Here is a 22415-nt window from a genome sequence, read left to right as displayed (position 1 = left end):
TTCTACACAGCATCGTCCAATACATATCTCTTACCAACCTTAGTCTACTTCTTTTAGATTTTTTTTTTATCAAAAATGGTTATTCATCAAAATTTGTCATTCCAAAATTTGTGAAAGTATAATTTTCCTAAACTAAATAAAGAACATAATTACACCCCTTTTCCCAACTGAACTACTAATATACCATTCCGAATATGAGAAGTTTGTCCTTTTGAGTTTTTATCTTACCTACGTCAAGCTAAATATTTCTTTAGCATTTACTATAACACTTTTGAACACAATTTTATTTTTCATGTTCCAAATATCCCAAATAATTGCTACCCCATGCACTTTTAGATCATATTTCCTTTGACACTAAGCTCCAAGGTACTAAAATGTTTAAAATGAAATGCAACTTGATTGTGCTATACTAAGCTTATCCCTAACCACATATTACCTATGTTCCACACTGAATTTGGAACTTGACAACTAAAGAAGACGTGACTCATTGCTTCAATTCACTCACCACACATTTAGCATTCTCCATGTTTTGTTATTCCTTGCTCCTTATGTTTACACATAGTTTTTCACTTTGTCAGGCTATCTTCTTACCCTTTGCTTCCCATCCATATAATGTCTCTTACCCTTTCGTGGTGGCACACCTCTTGCTCTGCGTGGGAACCGCCGCTCTGGGAACCGTCGCGCCACGCCTCCTCTCCTTATCTCAATCTCCCTCGCGTCGCGTCCTGGTGCGTGGCGTAGCGTGGCGTGTTGCGGTGGCGTCGATGGCTGGGAGGAAACGTTCAACGGCAGTGACGCAGCGTCAAATGGGTGGGGGGAAAGGAAACAACGGCAGCGTCGCGTGAGGTCGTGAGTGGTGGTGCGGTGCGGTGGCCGTCAATGGCTGGGAGGAAAACAACGACAGCCGTGAGTGGCTTGCAGCGGCGTGAATTGGTTGGTGAGTGGTGTGCTGAGTTCACTATATAGGTTTTTTAGGTTGATATGAAAGTGAGGAAAGGAGGAGGAGCGGATTTTCTTTCCTTTGGTCTCTCTCTGCAACAGCAGCACACTATCTTACTAACTTTAACTTAAGTTAATATCATATTTTTTTAACAAAAGTTTCAACAAAAAATAAGTTTAAAATGATTTTTTTCCATAATTTTAATTAATTTAACTAATTAATTATATATATATATATATATATATATATATATTTATATCTTTATTTTATTTTTTATTATGTAATAATTAATCTTTAAAAAATTATATATTTTAATTATTTTATTTTATTTAAAGGTTTTTTTTAATTCTAAGTTTTTTTCTTTAGTTTATTTTTTTTTGTTTTACTAATTTTTTCATTTTTAATGGATATTTTCTTTAAATTTATATATTTTTCAATTCTTTTTCTCTTAATATATATTTTAAAAATAAAATAAAATATTAATATATACATACATATTTTTATTATTAATTTTATTTTTAAATAATGTATTATAAATAAATATAATTAAACTTTAAATAAAAAAATTAGTATAAAAGAATATATATATATATATATATATATATATATATATATATATATATATATATATATATATATATATATATATATATATATATATACATTGAAATCTGGTAACATTATAGGTAGATTTCAAAATTCGACAATCTTTTTAGTTTGAATTCCCGGTTAGATAATTATTTTAATTGGATTTCGAAATTTAGTATCTTTTATCTCAAGATTAGTTAGTGGAATAAATATCAAAATATTATTTTAAAAATTTTGAAAAGTTTTGAGAATGCTGAATAAATCATCGGAGGTAGAGGAAGAAGTATCCTAATAACAATCCATACACTGGAACGAACACACACTACGAAGGAGAGCAGACGCTACCAACGAGAGGGCTCGCGTTCTCGTTGAAACGGAGCAGAATCGCACTCGCCGCCAGTTCGTGATCATCGTTGGAAAATCTCCAGCGCCGCTTTTTGTCATCACGATAGCCATTGGAGTCGTCGTCGCGGCGCATCCCTGGAATCGCCTCTAACAGACCTATGTCTGCTGCTCTGGTGTACTAGGTGGGTGAGACTCTGTGATTAAAAGCAAAGACAAACCACACAACGCACTCAGAGTCACAGGCCACGCACCACGCTACGCGACGCGAGGGAGATTTAGATAAGGAGAGAAGGCGCGGCGTGACGGTTCCCAGAGCGGCGGTTCCCACGCAGAGCAAGGAGGCGCGCCACCACGACCAGGTTCGTTTATTTATCCCTTAATTTTTCCGTGATTTCCTGATTTGTTTTGTGGTTATCCTGATTGTTTTGGTTCTACTGATTTCCATGATTTTGTTTCGCCATTGTTTTGTGTTTTGTGGTTGTCCTGATTTTGCCCTAAGCTCCCTTGATTTGTCCTGTTTTGTCCTTCTTGTTTCGCCGTTGTGATTTATGTTTATTGGCTTTGGTACATTCTGAAATTGTATAATTCTGACTTTGTACAACTACACAGCATGCTTAATTTCAATTCAAATTGGGGCTTTGTGTCACTGTGTGTGTTAGGATTTGGCAGCATGAAGAATGTTTCTCACTTCAATTGGTAGCACGTTAGACTTTCTGAAAACTATAAAGGGATATTCCAACCTATTAAGCAACTTGTCAATAAGCATAGAAAGCACTTGCTTGCTTCTATTGTTTAGGAGTTGTAGTTAAAATTAAATTAAATAATGAAGTCCCACCATTGTATTGTTTAGCATTTGTTTCAGAACATTTGATTTATTTTAAAAAAATATGGACATTATTTAATTAATTTTTTATGCAAATGTCTCTTAAGTAAAAGTAATCCTTTCCCTTGGGTGAAAGGAAGAGGAACACATATCTCTCAATTTGCCCCCTTAAAGATCTTCTATACGAAGATTTTAGTTACGTATTTCCCTGCTTTTCCTTACCTCCATCTGAACATAACTTAAACAAGGAAATTTGGGTTTTTTTTATGCTATCATTTCTGCTGTCAACTTATTGTCATATTTTGATGATTGTGTTCTTAATACTACATTCTAGGCTTAAAACTTGAAAGTATGAGACTTTTATGTTGTGATAATATTTTTTATTTTAGATAGGATGAAAGAATCAAGAACAAAGAAACAGCCTGAAGGTGTTACTGAGATTTCAGCATGGGTTAGTAAAAGCCGCAAGTTAGAAAAGAAAAGAGCATTGCAGCTCTCAAAGATTTTGAGGAGCAGGTTTTTCCCCCATTTATGTTGTACCTATATTTTATGATCTTTAAGATACTGTTTCTCCCAGTTTCAAATATGTAATCATTACAACATGCTAAAACTTTCGCAGGACAAAATTGCAGTAGAGGGAAGTGACGATGAGGATACAGCCCAACACACAGGTAAATTTCTCTGTTTCTGAATGCCTAGGGAAGTGATGATGAGGATACAGCCCAGCAGCTTAGGGCATTTAAGTTATCTGTAAGAGGGTTATGAATGTTTATTTGATTGTTGATAATTTGGTTGATAAAATATACCTGCATATTGAATATCTGACAGAAAACCTGGCCGGGCTGAAAGTTCTCCATGGCCTTGATAAAGTTATGGAAGGTGGTACAGTAGTTCTGACTATCAAAGATCAGCCCATTCTTGCTGATGGTGATGTTAACGAAGGTACAACAACTTGCTACTTATTCTGTAAGTTCGAAGTCTGTGAGTGATGATACATCATTAGAGTTTTGTCTCTCATGGCAGAGGTTGACATGCTGGAAAACATTGAAATTGGAGAACAGAAAAGACGAGACGAGGCATATAAAGCTTCAAAAAATAAAACTGGTGTATATGATGATAAGTAAGACATTCTAGTTGTTGTCGATGTGCTATAATGTATGTATAGATTAAAATGAAGTATTGAAAAGGAAAGAGTTTTATGAAGGTTGTTCTCTCGATTTCAGGTTCAATGGTGATCCCTCCTTGGAGAAGAAAATGTTGCCACAGTATGATGATCCAGCTGCAGAAGAGGTCTGCTACTCTTGTTACATTCCCAAAAAGGATGATGAGCAACTAGATTTGTGAATGCATGTACTCATTAGATTTTTTTTGTTCAGGGAGTAACTTTGGATGAAAAGGGACGGTTCTCAGGTGAAGCTGAGAAGAAACTTGAAGATGTTAGTTATGCTTTTCTTTTATGAATATTGTGATAGCCATTCTATTCTTCTTTTCCTATTGCAATGGTCATTCTGTTTATCTGTTTTTCTTTTTTCATTTTTTCTGGGGTATCTTTTTCTACCTTCCAGTTGCGAAGAAGGTTAACAGGTGTTTCCACAAATACCTTTGAAGATCTTACTTCATCTGGAAAGGTATCATCAGATTACTATACTCACGAAGAAATGCTACAATTTAAGAAGCCCAAGAAGAAAAAGTCCTTGCGGAAGAAAGATAAGCTAGACATTAATGCCCTTGAAGCTGAAGCTGTCTCTTCAGGATTGGGTGTTGGTGACCTTGGTTCTCGGAAGAATGTGAGGAGGCAAGCTATCAAAGAAGAGCAAGAAAGATTGGAGGCTAAGATGAGAAGTAATGCTTACCAGTCTGCTTATGCTAAAGCAGAGGAAGCCTCCAAATTGTTGCGTCAGGAACAAACTCTGAATGTTAAAACAGATGAAGATGAAACTCCAGCTTTTGTTGATGATGATGAGGATCTTCGTAAATCCTTAGAGAAGCAAGAAGATTAGCTCTTAAAAAGCATGAGAAAGAAGGGGTATCTGGTCCTCAAGCTATTGCGTTGCTTGCTACCTCAAATCATAATAATGAGACTGATGGTCAAAACCCCACGGCTGGAGAGTCACGAGAAAACAAGGTGGTCTTCACAGAGATGGAAGAATTTGTCTGGGGTCTCCACATTGATGAAGGTAATTCTGATTTATTTGTGGTTTCTAATACAATGAATTTCATAGTACTTCATGAGTATGACTGTCCTGATTAAATTTAAAAGTGGATCAGTTTTCTTTTCATCCATTTGGATTGCTGGAACTCTGTTGATTGTTTTGGAAATCCTCTATATAATAGTTATTTCATTGTGCTCTTGTTGTTGACATCTTTGCCAATGACACAATAATAATTTGAATGTTTGTGATCTGATCTTTCTTTTTATGCTCAGTACAGTAGGTATTCTGACATATAAATGTTTTGTAAGCATGTTGGAAGTGTTATATAATGGGGAAGCTGATAGTTGATTAAATTAAACTTAGGCATGCTACTTTGTACTTTTCAGAAGCACGTAAACCAGAAAGTGAAGATGTTTTCATGCATGATGATGAAGAGGCTATTGTTCCTGATGAAGAAAAGACTAATGAGGGTGGTGGATGGACTGAAGTTCAAGAAACTAATGAAGATGAACAACCCAATAAGGAAGACAAAGAGGAAATCGTTCCTGATGAAACTATCCATGAAGTTGCTGTAGGGAAAGGATTGTCAGGTGCTTTGAAACTTCTTAAAGATCGAGGAACACTTAAGGAAAGCATTGAATGGGGTGGCAGAAACATGGACAAGAAGAAAAGTAAATTGGTTGGAATTGTAGATGATGACGAGAAGGAAACTCAGAAAAAAAGGGAGATTCGCATTGAAAGGACTGATGAATTTGGGAGAATTTTAACTCCCAAGGAAGCCTTTCGAATGATTTCTCATAAGTTCCACGGTAAAGGACCTGGAAAAATGAAGCAAGAGAAGCGTATGAAGCAATATCAAGAAGAATTGAAGATGAAGCAAATGAAGAGTTCTGATACACCATCACTGTCTGTGGAGAGAATGCGGGAAGCTCAAGCACGTTTGCAGACCCCCTATCTTGTTCTTAGTGGTCATGTTAAACCAGGGTATGCTTTCAATTTTATGCAAACTTATAATTCCTCAAGTTTTAATTTAAAGATCTGTTTGCATGAAATGAATTGAGAAACTTGGAGCATGTTTGGTTTTGTGATTTAGTGTTAAAGTTATTGTTGCAAAAAGGAAGTTGAAACAGTGTATTGTTTTAGGAGTTGCATAACGGAACCTATTTTTATTATTTCCTTGTTTTGCTTAGTTAGTATACCAATAATGTATGTGACTGTTTGGTTTTTTATTGGCAGACAAACTAGTGACCCAAAAAGTGGTTTTGCAACTGTTGAGAAAGATCTTCCTGGCGGCTTGACACCTATGCTTGGTGATCGTAAGGTATATAATTCAGGGCGTGTTTAAGCTTTTATGTTATATTTTTCAGATGTTTATACATATTTTTTAATTGCTTCAGGTAGAACATTTTCTGGGAATTAAGAGGAAAGCTGAGACATCTGGCTCGGATAACCCAAAAAAGCCTAAATCGTAATTCCTTGTGAGCGTAGAAGTTGGACCCACAGTGTTGTTCATCTATTCTGTTGCTGACTGTTGATGATTTGCAGCTGAATTTATAGTGTTAATTTCGTTAGTAAAACTTGATTTTCTTGAAAGATGTATGTTAGTAGAAATTTAAGGAGCTAGTTGGATTTTCTTACAACTAGTTGAATTTTTCTCCATTCTAGAATTCGTGTTCCTTCTGTACATATAAGAGTTTATTTTTAATGTATTAACTAAAATTTTGGATGGTGGATTCTCTTTGGACTGGAACTTTATTGCTTTTAGGTCTTACCTTAGCAAACACAGGACAAGTTGTAACCTTGACTTCATACGGAGTTGATTATTTCAAAATATATTAATATTTTATTTTATTTTTAAAATATATATTACGAGAGAGAAAATTGAAAAATATATAAATTTAAAGAAAATAACCATTAAAAATAAAAAATTAGTAAAACAAAAAAAATAAACTAAAGTAAAAACTTAGAATTAAAAGAAAATTAACCTTTAAATAAAATTAAAATATATAATTTTTTGAGATTAATTATTACATAATAAAAAATAAAAAATAAAATAAAATATGTAATTAATTAGTTAAATTTATTAAAATTATAGAAAAAATCATTTTAAAGTTGTCTTTTGTTGAAATTTTGTTAAAAAAATGATGGTTTAATTACTCGGATGGTATCCACTTTGGTACAAGTGTGTTAATCTGGTACCGTTTTTAAAAAAGTGTCAATTGTATCCCAACTTTTGAAAAGTGGTGTCACGTGTCAGATTGTGATTTTTTTATTTTTTTTATTTTGTTTAATTTTTTGAAAATAAAAATAAAAATGCCATATGTTAGGTATGTGTGTGTGACACGTGGCATGCAATGCCACGTGTCAGTGTCATTATTAGATGTCATGTGTTGATTTCGATTTAGTCCCCATATATGTCTTTTGTTTCAATTGCCACTTATGTATATCTGATTCAATCTTGACCTAATTATTTTTAATAATTAAAATCCATTTTTATAAAATTAAAAGTAATTAAGTATACAAATTTTACAAAATTAAGTATTGTTATTTATATTAAAATTTAGTGGTAAAAGTCATTTTACTAAGTCATTTTTAATAAAAAAAATTAATATAACATTCAGATAAATAGAAATTTTGGATTAAAATTAGTAAGAGATAATATTGTTCTATTTTGGGTTAAAAAAATAATAATTAACAAAACATGAGTACTTAATAAAAAAATAATTAATAAAGTAATATGTTAAAAAGTCATTTTTAATATTAGTAAAACATTTATACAAATAATATTTATACTTAATTAATTTTAATTTAAAAAAATGAATTACAAAAATATTTTACTTATTACAAAAATTGGGACAAAATTGAATGAGATATATATAAGTGGGTACCAAATTGAAACAAAAAGACATATATAGGAACTAAATCGAAATCAACACAATGACATCTGATGGTGATACTTACACGTGGCATTGCAATGCCATGTAGCACTGACAATGTCACGTGTCACACGCATGGATATGACACGTGGCGTTTTTTTTTCAAAAAATTCAAAAAAAAAAACAACAGACTGACACGTGACAAGTTGACTGTCTGAAAAGGACCTAATTGAAGCACTTTTAAAAATTAGGATGCAATTGCAATTAACATTTTTTAAAAGCATATTCTAAATTGACACACCTGTACCAAAGTCACTGTCATCCAAGTAATTAAAAAAAATGATATTACGTTAACTTACAATACTAATTGAGTGTACTGCTGTAGAGAGTGAGAGAGACCAAAGCAAAGAAAATCCATTCCTCTTCCTTTCCTCACTTTCATCAACCTAAAAGACCTATATAGTGAACTCAGCACACCACTCACCAACTAATTCACGCTGCTCACCAAGCCATTGACGGCCACCGCCGCTGCCGCAGGCTTGCAACCACTCACGGCTGTCGTTGTTTTCCTCCCAGCCATTGACGGCCACCGCACCGCGCACCACTCACGAGCTCACGCGACGCTGCCGTTGTTTCCTTCCCCAGCCATTTGACGCTGCGTCGCTGCCGGTTGAACGTTTCCTCCCAGCCACTGACGCCACCACAACACGCTACGCGACGCCACGCACCACGCCACGCTACGCGAGGAGATTGAGATCAGAAGAGGAGGCGCGCGCGGTTCCCAGAGCGGCGGTTCTCACGCAGAGCAAGGAGGCGCGCCACCACGAACAGGTTCGTTTATTTATCCCTTAAATTTTCCGTGAATTTCTGATTTTGTTATGTGGTTATCCTGATTGTTTGGGTTCTATTAATTTCCCTGATTTGTTTCGTCATTGTTTGTGTTTGTGGTTGTCCTGATTTTGTCCTAAGCTCCCTTGATTGTCCTGTTTTTTGTCCTTCTGTTTCGCCATTGTGATTTATGTTTACTGGATTTGGTACATTCTGAAATGTATAATGCTGACTTTCTATAACCACCCAGCATGCTTAATTTCATTTCAAATTGGGGCTCTGTGTCACGTGTGTGTTAGGATTTGGCAGCATGAAGAATGTTTCTCACTTCAATTGGTAGCACGTTAGAGTTCTGAAACTATAAAGTGATATTCCAACCTATTAAGCAACTTGTCAATAAGCATAGAAAGCACTTGCTTGCTTCTATTGTTTAGGAGTTGTAGTTAAAATTAAATTAAATAATGAGTCCACCCTTTATTGTTTAGCATTTGTTTCAGAACATTTGATTTATTTTTAAAAATATGGACATTATTTTCATTAATTTTTTAAGCAAATGTCTCTTAAGTAAAAGTAATCCTTCCCTTAGGTGAAAGAAAGAGGAACACGTATCTCTCAATTTGCCCCCTTAAAGATCTCTATACAAAGATTTTAGTACGTATTTCCCTGCTTTTCCTTACCTCCATCCGAACATAACTTAAACAAAGAAATTTAGGTTTTTTTATGCTATCATTCCTGCTGTCAACTATTGTCATATTTGATGATTGTGTTCTTAATATTACATTTCTAGGCTTAAAACTTGAAAGTATGAGACTTTTATGTTGTGATAATATTTTATTTTTAGATAGGATGAAAGAATCAAGAACAAAGAAACAGCCTGAAGGTGATTCTGAGATTTCAGCATGGGTTAGTAAAAGCCGCAAGTTAGAAAATAAAGTTCTACATAATGTATCTAAATTATATATTAAAAAATCTAATCATTTAATTTGAAACATTTTTACATTAATTATATTAATTAATGTTTTCTATTTTAACATTCAACTAATTATTTATGAACTATCGAAAGACTGAAAATAATAGTTACAAAGTATAAAACATTTAAAATTAACATTAATTTTTGAAGAACTAAGGTCTATGTGATATATAAATAATCAAATATATATATATATATATAATATTTTAAATTATGGTAATTTCTAATTATGTTTATTAAAATTAGGATAAAAATGCACTGAAAAATAACATTTTCACTATGATCTTATTTCCAGTGTTTGTATCTGCCCAATTCCTCGCGCGTCGATTTGCTCCGCCACCTCCGCCTCTTCGCTCCGCCACACCTCTGCCGCTTCGTTCTGCTGCCTTCTTGTCTTATCTGTGAAACCATAACGACGCACACAGATAACTCTTCCAATCCGAAGCTTTCCTTCTGCAGCAAAAGTTCACAACTCACGTTTTAGAGTAAATTTCTCTCACCTATCCCCACTCACTTCTCCACAATTTGCTTGTCATATTGGATAAACTTGTAAACACTTTTAGGAAAATAAATTCGAAGAAAAAGATGAAATAAATCTCTCTAAAACTAATCGGCTTAAATATGGGGTAAATATTAAGTCCATAAATTAATTAATCTATGAAGTTTTTTTCCTGATACATAGTGTCACTCCATTGCCTTGGTAAGCGTTTTTTTTTATGTTATTCTTAGCTTACTAGAGCTGGTGGTTGATAACTTGCAAGTTGTAAGCTGATCCAGTCGCTTTAATTGATAAAGTTGTATCAATTTACAGGTTCCAATTTAAAAAAGTAGCGAAGGTTTATAATTTGTAGTTTTAGAAGTCTTAGAACTCTCTTTTGATAGCATTAGAAGAAAACATGTGGCGGTAATTTCTAATTTAGAGTTGGTTTGAATAAAATGGTTAAACTGAGTTCTATAGCTCTACAAGCATCATCAGGTTCTACTTACCTGGAAGGTATGCATTTATTCCTTTATTGTTGGTGATAAGGACATGGTTAGTTAGACAAGTGGGAAATCTGTGAATTGGGGATTGAAAATTTCTATGATGTATACACATAAAAGAAAAGATGCTATCAAATTTGCTACTTTTGGTTGCCTGTTTGTTTCCCAGGACAAATGACAATATTAATTATTAAACCAAGACGATAGGAGAGTTCTATAATTTAAAATATCTCGTATACTTGTATTTTTTATACATGTGAGTTTCATTCCTTTATGAAACTCGTCCACTAGAGCAATGGACTAAATTCTCCAATCATGAAAAATACTAAAATCTAAATCACCGTTTTAATGTATGATGGTTAGAACATTGGCTTCCGCAGTCCGCCCAGGTGAAGTAATAATGCCAGCCAAGGTATCAAACTCGAGATCTACTTAAACTCGTGAGAGCTTCATAGACTCGATTCGTAGACCCGACTCGTAGACTCGTAAGAGTCTACTACATCCCTACTTCGTATGAAAAATTGTATATAATATCATATCAATTTAGAATTTAATCACCACACATTAATGTAAATAGTAATCAGTAGTTCAATAATTGTAAAATAACTTAGTTCAACACACATGATTGTTATATAAGTTCAATTACAACAAACATATTAATAATACAAACACAAAACATAAATAACTTCAACTTTTTGACTCCAATAGCCTTTTTACTTATAGGTCAAGAAGGTCTAGCAAGTGAAGATGCATTAACATTGGGATCACAAGAATTTGAAGTCGTCCCAGTCCCATCCCACTGCAGACATTGTAAACCAGTTTCAATGACTAAAATAAAATTATTTACTTTTCTAAAAAACCAGAAATACAATAAATAAATAAAAAACAAAACTACATAATATATATATATATATATATATATATATATATATATATATAAAGTATATAAAAACATTTCCTCTTTTATATTCACATTTTATAATACTGATTTTACCCTTTCCAATATAATTATTTATTAAATTTTTTAAATTAATAATTATTTACTTATTTTTATAAAATTGCTTATCTTTTTTCTTTTTGTTTATCTAGGATTTCTCTTCTCTATTTATTCACTTCATTTTAGTAAATATAAATTTATTTTATATATTAACTTAATATATTATATTATTATCACGTATTAACATATTATCATTTATATATAAAAAATATATCGCACAATATACATATATAAATAAAATATGTATTTATAAAAAATGAAAGTCAGAAAATAAAAAATTGAAATGGAAAAATAAAAGCAAGATATATGTTTAGTAAAAGGAGAAAGAGAAGAAGGGAATGCGTACGCATGAGGGAACAACGAAAGAGGGAAAAGAAAGGGAGCAGTGACGCCGCTGAACCAGAGACCCGACGGAGCTGCGACGCGAAGTGATCGGAACTGCGACGTGGACGAGCGGAGCTACGGCGTCGAAGGTAATGAAGATCAACTCAAATAGGTCAACGTTCGATTAGGGTTTTCCGTTTGGGATTTGGGTCTCGATCTCTGCTTACAATTGGATTTTCGATTTGAGTCGTTGGGGTTTTAATTTGGGCTTAAAATCTGAATGCCAACAACATATTTTTCTGTCATTTCATCCCGTTTTTTGAACTCGGTAACTCGTTCTCAAACTCACGAGTCTGGTACGAGTCAGCGAGTTAACTCCGAGTTTACTCCGAGTTTGACAAATAACGAGTTTATATGCGAGTTAACTCGTCAACAGTGTCATGACTCGCAGACTCGTACGGGTTACGAGTCAACCCGCGAGTTCGATAATCTTGAATGCAGCTCTTTACCAATTTCAAATCTTCTCCATCTCTAGTTGACATTTAACTAACTCAATCCTCATTTTCTATTAGGTGTTATTGTTGCTAGGCACGGGATCGGAGATGAAAGTGAAGATCTTGCGTATCCTTTTCAAAATTCCGTTTTACGTCGTTTCTCCTTTTATTATTTGATTGATGTTTGTATCTTTGTTTTGGAACAATATACTTTTCATATTTTCATTGCAGAAAATAAATTAAATAAAAAAAATGGTGTTTTTCTTGACTAAGGTCTCTGATTGGGTACTCCTGATTTTCCGAAAAGAGTAAGTTCTGTTTTCTATCTTCAACATAACTTACATGCAACTATGGATTTGTTTTACTTAGTTTATCTGTCAAATAATTCATGGCTGATGCTTTCTAGTATGTGTATATTACCATGTTTGATTAGTTAAGGTTAGAGAAGATGAAAAGTAAGGAGGGATTGAAATAATTTTAAGGAGAACAAAAGTTGCGGTGTACGTGTGAAATTGAGTTCCATTGCCTTTCACTTGCTTCAAATTTCTATTAAACACTGGAATTTAATTTAACCCTATTTTTGTTCTGAATTGTCATCTCCTTTATCTTTTTTTCTAGTCATTTGTAAATAAATATTTAGCTCTTCCTAATTTTTTGTTCTCTCGTTAAATCTAGATGGCACGGTATTGTTTCGTGGACTTGGGATGCTCAAGATGAAACGTGTGGGATCTGTAGAATGGCCTTTGATGGATGTTGTCCAGACTGTAAACTTCCAGGGGATGACTGTCCTCTGAGTAAGCTATATATATTTTTTTATGTGGTAGATTGTGTTGTTATTATATTTGGACCAACTTGTCCTAGTTAAATTTCTCGATTAATCATTGTGCTTTGGGTAACTGTGTAAGTGATATAGTCTTAACTCAACTACACATTGTGTAACTGTTGTGATTTTATTTGTTAAGAGTCTCACACCGAGTAGAATATAAGCCTTAAGACTCTCCTACTTAATGGACTAATTCTTAGGTTGGAATATCCTCTTGTATTTGAGTCCCAACAATTGTTGCTTTTATTGAGAGTTATGTTACAGGGAAAAGGCTAATTATAAGCTAGATTAAGCTGCAAAGCCAATACTAATAATGAGTAAAGTTGTCTTGAAAGAAAAAAGAGATGCCATCTGCTCAGTGTCAATTGTGTGTGAGACGGTTATGGACATCAGACATTAAACGGGTTAACAAAGTTAAGAGTGTCACAGTGAGTAGGATAAGCTGTGAGCTCTCTTACATGATGGACTATTCTTTTGGGTGGGATATCTTCTTGTGCTTAAATCCTAACGTATGTGTTCTGTTATTATTTGTGTAGGCAGTGGTCATATTGTGAGGGCTGAAGGAAGTCTCAGAAAATTTTTAGTTGTAATATCACTTCTTGGGCCTTGTTTAACTAATCATCAACATTGTGTAAATGAATCAATGAAGCTTCCAAGCTTGCATATAAGTTTGTAGGATTATGGAAAAAGGGTCCTTTTATTTGGTTTCGTTTTCTCTCCACACATAGTACACTGAATCACTCTGTCCAAATTTGTTAATTTTCTAATTATCTCTAAAATTACATCGTTTGTAGTTCTAATTTATAATGAAAATGTATTTAAAATGCAAACTTCTCTTGTTTGAATGTGTTGAACTCCTGCAAAGGAATTGTTGCTCATGTGGATGACTTTGACATTTATGCAAAATTTATATACTCTAGCAATGTATGTTACATTCTTTCCAACACAAATTCACTCAACTGTAGTGTGAGTATGTTACTGTTACTTTTTGGTTTATGCCGAAGCAGTTTCGCATGATCGAGAAGCTTTTAAGACATCAGTAAGATAAAAATATTTATTTTGGGCTATAAATTCGTGCTTAACTCTCCTTGAAAAACTGTTTGTTTAATGTATGGATGATATCTTTTTCTTGGTATCAGGATTTGCTTATCAAATTGTAGTGCTATGTAAGTCTTTATAACGGAAATGAGTAATGCTTGTTCTCTTGTCTTCTTGCAGTTTGGGGTGTATGCAATCATGCGTTTCATTTGCACTGTATCCTGAAATGGGTTAATTCTCAAACATCACAAGCGCATTGCCCCATGTGCCGTCGTGAATGGCAGTTTAAAGGATAAGAACATTGGCTTTTTCCCTTAAGGGTGACTGACTACTGAACATTGTAGATGTGATCTTGTTAATTTGAATATACTTCAATTTACCATGCATATAAATGTACTGGGTTGTGATTAGTGTTGTATTGTGCCTCTTCATGGGTTGAAGGGTTCTTATTTATATTTAGTTATTCCTTTTTATCATGATTATGCCAAAATTAAGGAGTCTCATGTCATGCCTGATTTTTCTCTTATAATTAATCTATGAATTGGACCTTTTTTACCCAATATAGATAGGGTCCTTCAATGATTTGGGATTATTCATCCTTAAAGTTTATATCCTGATATCTTTACATTATTGGAATCCTCATGTTACTTATTTGTATTTGTAGAAGATTTGGTATTTCTTTTATGGTCTCCAATAGAGGGGATCTCTTAATTTGGTATAAAATCTGATACAATATTTTCCTTTTATATTGTCTGAATGATTGTAATTTTTGAAATAATTACAGTTCCTAACAAAATTTCAAATATGTACACAATATTTTTATTATTCACACTAATACTTTGTTGTTTCCTAAATTGGTTTGGTTCGCGTTTGAAGATTCAACAGGCTCCTCAGTCATGGCCTGGAAACAAAAAAATCTAATTAGAAACTGGTTTACGTGAGGTAACATCTAACTTCAGAATTGTTATAAAGTCACGTTAAGACATTAGTAACATTTTATTACGTGTGTAGATGTAGATTGTGATTTGAATGTAGCATGTTTCAGAATGAAGTCTTAAGACATTTTGAAGCATGAAAGTGCCTCCCTAAAAAGAGAAAAGTTTAAATTTGTGTCAGGTTGGGATGAATAAATAGAGTAATTAGATAAAAAAAAATCAAGTTATGGTGTGTTTATCATTTCTCTTGGTTGATGTGATATATAAAGCTTAAGCAGAAATGAAAAAAAGAAGAAAAACTTTAAATAAATGCTTGTACTGAAAGTAATAGTTACTTATTACCAACTTGCCTCTTTTATAGGCTATAAAAATTTCATTGTGGTGTGTTTTTTTATTCTTTATTTTTGTCAAAAAAAAAAATGAATTAGGAAGCATGTTACTATGATTGAACCATCTATATTTTGCTGCATTGCTAGAGTCTTACTCATAAAACAAAGAAAAGTTTGCCCTTTGGGTTTCTATCCTACCACTTATTGTTTCAAACTATGATACAATTGTCTTAGTACAAAGAACCAATAAGTCCTTGTAAACCTAAGGATTAAACACTTCTTCAGTTTCAACATTCTACACAGCATCGTCCAATACATATCTCTTACCAACCTTAGTCTACTTCTTTTAGATTTTTTTTTTATCAAAAATGGTTATTCATCAAATTTGTCATTCCAAAATTTGTGAAAGTATAATTTTCCTAAACTAATAAAGAACATAATTACACCCTTTTCCCACTGAACTACTAATATACCATTCCGAATATGAGAAGTTTGTCCTTTTGAGTTTTTATCTTACCTACGTCAAGCTAAATATTTCTTTAGCATTTACTATAACACTTTTGAACACAATTTTATTTTTCATGTTCCAAATATCCCAAATAATTGCTACCCCATGCACTTTTAGATCATATTTCCTTTGACACTAAGCTCCAAGGTACTAAATGTTTAAAATGAAATGCAACTTGATTGTGCTATACTAAGCTTATCCCTAACCACATATTACCTATGTTCCACACTGAATTTGGAACTTGACAACTAAAGAAGACGTGACTCATTGCTTCAATTCACTCACCACACATTTAGCATTCTCCATGTTTTGTTATTCCTTGCTCCTTATGTTTACACATAGTTTTTCACTTTGTCAGGCTATCTTCTTACCCTTTGCTTCCCATCCATATAATGTCTCTTACCCTTTCGTGGTGGCACACCTCTTGCTCTGCGTGGGAACCGCCGCTCTGGGAACCGTCGCGCCACGCCTCCTCTCCTTATCTCAATCTCCCTCGCGTCGCGTCCTGGTGCGTGGCGTAGCGTGGCGTGTTGCGGTGGCGTCGATGGCTGGGAGGAAACGTTCAACGGCAGTGACGCAGCGTCAAATGGGTGGGGGAAAGGAAACAACGGCAGCGTCGCGTGAGGTCGTGAGTGGTGGTGCGGTGCGGTGGCCGTCAATGGCTGGGAGGAAAACAACGACAGCCGTGAGTGGCTTGCAGCGGCGTGAATTGGTTGGTGAGTGGTGTGCTGAGTTCACTATATAGGTTTTTTAGGTTGATATGAAAGTGAGGAAAGGAGGAGGAGCGGATTTTCTTTCCTTTGGTCTCTCTCTGCAACAGCAGCACACTATCTTACTAACTTTAACTTAAGTTAATATCATATTTTTTTAACAAAAGTTTCAACAAAAAATAAGTTTAAAATGATTTTTTTCCATAATTTTAATTAATTTAACTAATTAATTATATATATATATATATATATATATATATATTTATATCTTTTATTTTATTTTTTATTATGTAATAATTAATCTTTAAAAAATTATATATTTTAATTATTTTATTTTATTTAAAGGTTTTTTTTAATTCTAAGTTTTTTTCTTTAGTTTATTTTTTTTTGTTTTACTAATTTTTTCATTTTTTAATGGATATTTTCTTTAAATTTATATATTTTTCAATTCTTTTCTCTTAATATATATTTTAAAAATAAAATAAAATATTAATATATACATACATATTTTTATTATTAATTTTATTTTTAAATAATGTATTATAAATAAATATAATTAAACTTTAAATAAAAAATTAGTATAAAAGAATATATATATATATATATATATATATATATATATATATATATATATATAATATATATATATATATATATATATATATATATACATTGAAATCTGGTAACATTATAGGTAGATTTCAAAATTCGACAATCTTTTAGTTTGAATTCCCGGTTAGATAATTATTTTAATTGGATTTCGAAATTTAGTATCTTTTATCTCAAGATTAGTTAGTGGAATAAATATCAAAATATTATTTTAAAAATTTTGAAAAGTTTTGAGAATGCTGAATAAATCATCGGAGGTAGAGGAAGAAGTATCCTAATAACAATCCATACACTGGAACGAACACACACTACGAAGGAGAGCAGACGCTACCAACGAGAGGGCTCGCGTTCTCGTTGAAACGGAGCAGAATCGCACTCGCCGCCAGTTCGTGATCATCGTTGGAAAATCTCCAGCGCCGCTTTTTGTCATCACGATAGCCATTGGAGTCGTCGTCGCGGCGCATCCCTGGAATCGCCTCTAACAGACCTATGTCTGCTGCTCTGGTGTACTAGGTGGGTGAGACTCTGTGATTAAAAGCAAAGACAAACCACACAACGCACTCAGAGTCACAGGCCACGCACCACGCTACGCGACGCGAGGGAGATTTAGATAAGGAGAGAAGGCGCGGCGTGACGGTTCCCAGAGCGGCGGTTCCCACGCAGAGCAAGGAGGCGCGCCACCACGACCAGGTTCGTTTATTTATCCCTTAATTTTTCCGTGATTTCCTGATTTGTTTTGTGGTTATCCTGATTGTTTTGGTTCTACTGATTTCCATGATTTTGTTTCGCCATTGTTTGTGTTTTGTGGTTGTCCTGATTTTGCCCTAAGCTCCCTTGATTTGTCCTGTTTTGTCCTTCTTGTTTCGCCGTTGTGATTTATGTTTATTGGCTTTGGTACATTCTGAAATTGTATAATTCTGACTTTGTACAACTACACAGCATGCTTAATTTCAATTCAAATTGGGGCTTTGTGTCACTGTGTGTGTTAGGATTTGGCAGCATGAAGAATGTTTCTCACTTCAATTGGTAGCACGTTAGACTTTCTGAAAACTATAAAGGGATATTCCAACCTATTAAGCAACTTGTCAATAAGCATAGAAAGCACTTGCTTGCTTCTATTGTTTAGGAGTTGTAGTTAAAATTAAATTAAATAATGAAGTCCCACCATTGTATTGTTTAGCATTTGTTTCAGAACATTTGATTTATTTTAAAAAAATATGGACATTATTTTAATTAATTTTTTATGCAAATGTCTCTTAAGTAAAAGTAATCCTTTCCCTTGGGTGAAAGGAAGAGGAACACATATCTCTCAATTTGCCCCCTTAAAGATCTTCTATACGAAGATTTTAGTTACGTATTTCCCTGCTTTTCCTTACCTCCATCTGAACATAACTTAAACAAGGAAATTTGGGTTTTTTTTTATGCTATCATTTCTGCTGTCAACTTATTGTCATATTTTGATGATTGTGTTCTTAATACTACATTTCTAGGCTTAAAACTTGAAAGTATGAGACTTTTATGTTGTGATAATATTTTTTATTTTTAGATAGGATGAAAGAATCAAGAACAAAGAAACAGCCTGAAGGTGTTACTGAGATTTCAGCATGGGTTAGTAAAAGCCGCAAGTTAGAAAAGAAAAGAGCATTGCAGCTCTCAAAGATTTTTGAGGAGCAGGTTTTTCCCCCATTTATGTTGTACCTATATTTTATGATCTTTAAGATACTGTTTCTCCCAGTTTCAAATATGTAATCATTACAACATGCTAAAACTTTCGCAGGACAAAATTGCAGTAGAGGGAAGTGACGATGAGGATACAGCCCAACACACAGGTAAATTTCTCTGTTTCTGAATGCCTAGGGAAGTGATGATGAGGATACAGCCCAGCAGCTTAGGGCATTTAAGTTATCTGTAAGAGGGTTATGAATGTTTATTTGATTGTTGATAATTTGGTTGATAAAATATACCTGCATATTGAATATCTGACAGAAAACCTGGCCGGGCTGAAAGTTCTCCATGGCCTTGATAAAGTTATGGAAGGTGGTACAGTAGTTCTGACTATCAAAGATCAGCCCATTCTTGCTGATGGTGATGTTAACGAAGGTACAACAACTTGCTACTTATTCTGTAAGTTCGAAGTCTGTGAGTGATGATACATCATTAGAGTTTTTGTCTCTCATGGCAGAGGTTGACATGCTGGAAAACATTGAAATTGGAGAACAGAAAAGACGAGACGAGGCATATAAAGCTTCAAAAAATAAAACTGGTGTATATGATGATAAGTAAGACATTCTAGTTGTTGTCGATGTGCTATAATGTATGTATAGATTAAAATGAAGTATTGAAAAGGAAAGAGTTTTTATGAAGGTTGTTCTCTCGATTTCAGGTTCAATGGTGATCCCTCCTTGGAGAAGAAAATGTTGCCACAGTATGATGATCCAGCTGCAGAAGAGGTCTGCTACTCTTGTTACATTCCCAAAAAGGATGATGAGCAACTAGATTTTGTGAATGCATGTACTCATTAGATTTTTTTTGTTCAGGGAGTAACTTTGGATGAAAAGGGACGGTTCTCAGGTGAAGCTGAGAAGAAACTTGAAGATGTTAGTTATGCTTTTCTTTTATGAAATATTGTGATAGCCATTCTATTCTTCTTTTCCTATTGCAATGGTCATTCTGTTTATCTGTTTTTCTTTTTCATTTTTTCTGGGGTATCTTTTTTCTACCTTCCAGTTGCGAAGAAGGTTAACAGGTGTTTCCACAAATACCTTTGAAGATCTTACTTCATCTGGAAAGGTATCATCAGATTACTATACTCACGAAGAAATGCTACAATTTAAGAAGCCCAAGAAGAAAAAGTCCTTGCGGAAGAAAGATAAGCTAGACATTAATGCCCTTGAAGCTGAAGCTGTCTCTTCAGGATTGGGTGTTGGTGACCTTGGTTCTCGGAAGAATGTGAGGAGGCAAGCTATCAAAGAAGAGCAAGAAAGATTGGAGGCTAAGATGAGAAGTAATGCTTACCAGTCTGCTTATGCTAAAGCAGAGGAAGCCTCCAAATTGTTGCGTCAGGAACAAACTCTGAATGTTAAAACAGATGAAGATGAAACTCCAGCTTTTGTTGATGATGATGAGGATCTTCGTAAATCCTTAGAGAAGCAAGAAGATTAGCTCTTAAAAAGCATGAGAAAGAAGGGGTATCTGGTCCTCAAGCTATTGCGTTGCTTGCTACCTCAAATCATAATAATGAGACTGATGGTCAAAACCCCACGGCTGGAGAGTCACGAGAAAACAAGGTGGTCTTCACAGAGATGGAAGAATTTGTCTGGGGTCTCCACATTGATGAAGGTAATTCTGATTTATTTGTGGTTTCTAATACAATGAATTTCATAGTACTTCATGAGTATGACTGTCCTGATTAAATTTAAAAGTGGATCAGTTTTCTTTTTCATCCATTTGGATTGCTGGAACTCTGTTGATTGTTTTGGAAATCCTCTATATAATAGTTATTTCATTGTGCTCTTGTTGTTGACATCTTTGCCAATGACACAATAATAATTTGAATGTTTGTGATCTGATCTTTCTTTTTATGCTCAGTACAGTAGGTATTCTGACATATAAATGTTTTGTAAGCATGTTGGAAGTGTTATATAATGGGGAAGCTGATAGTTGATTAAATTAAACTTAGGCATGCTACTTTGTACTTTTCAGAAGCACGTAAACCAGAAAGTGAAGATGTTTTCATGCATGATGATGAAGAGGCTATTGTTCCTGATGAAGAAAAGACTAATGAGGGTGGTGGATGGACTGAAGTTCAAGAAACTAATGAAGATGAACAACCCAATAAGGAAGACAAAGAGGAAATCGTTCCTGATGAAACTATCCATGAAGTTGCTGTAGGGAAAGGATTGTCAGGTGCTTTGAAACTTCTTAAAGATCGAGGAACACTTAAGGAAAGCATTGAATGGGGTGGCAGAAACATGGACAAGAAGAAAAGTAAATTGGTTGGAATTGTAGATGATGACGAGAAGGAAACTCAGAAAAAAAGGGAGATTCGCATTGAAAGGACTGATGAATTTGGGAGAATTTTAACTCCCAAGGAAGCCTTTCGAATGATTTCTCATAAGTTCCACGGTAAAGGACCTGGAAAAATGAAGCAAGAGAAGCGTATGAAGCAATATCAAGAAGAATTGAAGATGAAGCAAATGAAGAGTTCTGATACACCATCACTGTCTGTGGAGAGAATGCGGGAAGCTCAAGCACGTTTGCAGACCCCCTATCTTGTTCTTAGTGGTCATGTTAAACCAGGGTATGCTTTCAATTTTATGCAAACTTATAATTCCTCAAGTTTTAATTTAAAGATCTGTTTGCATGAAATGAATTGAGAAACTTGGAGCATGTTTGGTTTTGTGATTTAGTGTTAAAAGTTATTGTTGCAAAAAGGAAGTTGAAACAGTGTATTGTTTTAGGAGTTGCATAACGGAACCTATTTTTATTATTTCCTTGTTTTGCTTAGTTAGTATACCAATAATGTATGTGACTGTTTGGTTTTTATTGGCAGACAAACTAGTGACCCAAAAAGTGGTTTTGCAACTGTTGAGAAAGATCTTCCTGGCGGCTTGACACCTATGCTTGGTGATCGTAAGGTATATAATTCAGGGCGTGTTTAAGCTTTTATGTTATATTTTTCAGATGTTTATACATATTTTTTTAATTGCTTCAGGTAGAACATTTTCTGGGAATTAAGAGGAAAGCTGAGACATCTGGCTCGGATAACCCAAAAAAGCCTAAATCGTAATTCCTTGTGAGCGTAGAAGTTGGACCCACAGTGTTGTTCATCTATTCTGTTGCTGACTGTTGATGATTTGCAGCTGAATTTATAGTGTTAATTTCGTTAGTAAAACTTGATTTTCTTGAAAGATGTATGTTAGTAGAAATTTAAGGAGCTAGTTGGATTTTCTTACAACTAGTTGAATTTTTCTCCATTCTAGAATTCGTGTTCCTTCTGTACATATAAGAGTTTATTTTTAATGTATTAACTAAAATTTTGGATGGTGGATTTCTCTTTGGACTGGAACTTTATTGCTTTTAGGTCTTACCTTAGCAAACACAGGACAAGTTGTAACCTTGACTTCATACGGAGTTGATTATTT

At 34.0% G+C, this 22415-nt stretch overlaps 1 protein-coding gene, 1 long non-coding RNA gene and 2 pseudogenes across 4 annotated transcripts; all 4 read left to right on the top strand.

The window, feature by feature from the left end:
* Window positions 1-1796: 1796 nt before the first annotated feature.
* Window positions 1797-6576, top strand: LOC114191062 (annotated as a pseudogene).
* A 1912-nt stretch (window positions 6577-8488) lies between these two features.
* Window positions 8489-9482, top strand: LOC114191073. Its single transcript, XR_003605920.1, has 2 exons — window positions 8489-8556; window positions 9395-9482. It is a non-coding gene; the product is annotated as an uncharacterized LOC114191073 (long non-coding RNA).
* A 2375-nt stretch (window positions 9483-11857) lies between these two features.
* On the top strand, window positions 11858-14670 carry LOC114191068 (anaphase-promoting complex subunit 11). 3 transcript variants are annotated; one of them, XM_028080229.1, is made up of 5 exons: window positions 11858-11974; window positions 12398-12446; window positions 12606-12627; window positions 12995-13113; window positions 14361-14670. In XM_028080229.1, exons 2-5 carry the CDS (start codon window positions 12428-12430, stop codon window positions 14474-14476), a joined length of 276 nt encoding a protein of 91 aa, XP_027936030.1. In that variant the 5' UTR covers window positions 11858-11974; window positions 12398-12427; the 3' UTR covers window positions 14477-14670. The 3 variants fall into 3 exon arrangements, with proteins under 3 accessions (XP_027936030.1, XP_027936029.1, XP_027936028.1); XM_028080228.1 differs by having other exon boundaries at window positions 12600-12627; XM_028080227.1 differs by lacking the exons at window positions 11858-11974; window positions 12398-12446 and having other exon boundaries at window positions 12557-12627.
* A 2858-nt stretch (window positions 14671-17528) lies between these two features.
* On the top strand, window positions 17529-22339 carry LOC114191061 (annotated as a pseudogene).
* Window positions 22340-22415: the final 76 nt, after the last annotated feature.

The sequence above is a fragment of the Vigna unguiculata genome, chromosome 7, assembly GCF_004118075.2.
Source record: "Vigna unguiculata cultivar IT97K-499-35 chromosome 7, ASM411807v1, whole genome shotgun sequence".
Lineage (NCBI taxonomy): Eukaryota > Viridiplantae > Streptophyta > Magnoliopsida > Fabales > Fabaceae > Vigna > Vigna unguiculata.
This window is presented reverse-complemented; position numbering and strand designations above follow the sequence as displayed.

Excerpts from the sequence above, each read along its gene's own strand:
- LOC114191068 (XM_028080227.1), top strand. The coding sequence starts at position 12,572 with ATGGTGTTTTTCTTGACTAAGGTCTCTGATTGGGTACTCCTGATTTTC. Across the intron at positions 12,628-12,994 it reads CTCCTGATTTTCCGAAAAGA|ATGGCACGGTATTGTTTCGT; the intron begins GTAAGTTCTGTT and ends CGTTAAATCTAG. Across the intron at positions 13,114-14,360 it reads AGGGGATGACTGTCCTCTGA|TTTGGGGTGTATGCAATCAT; the intron begins GTAAGCTATATA and ends GTCTTCTTGCAG.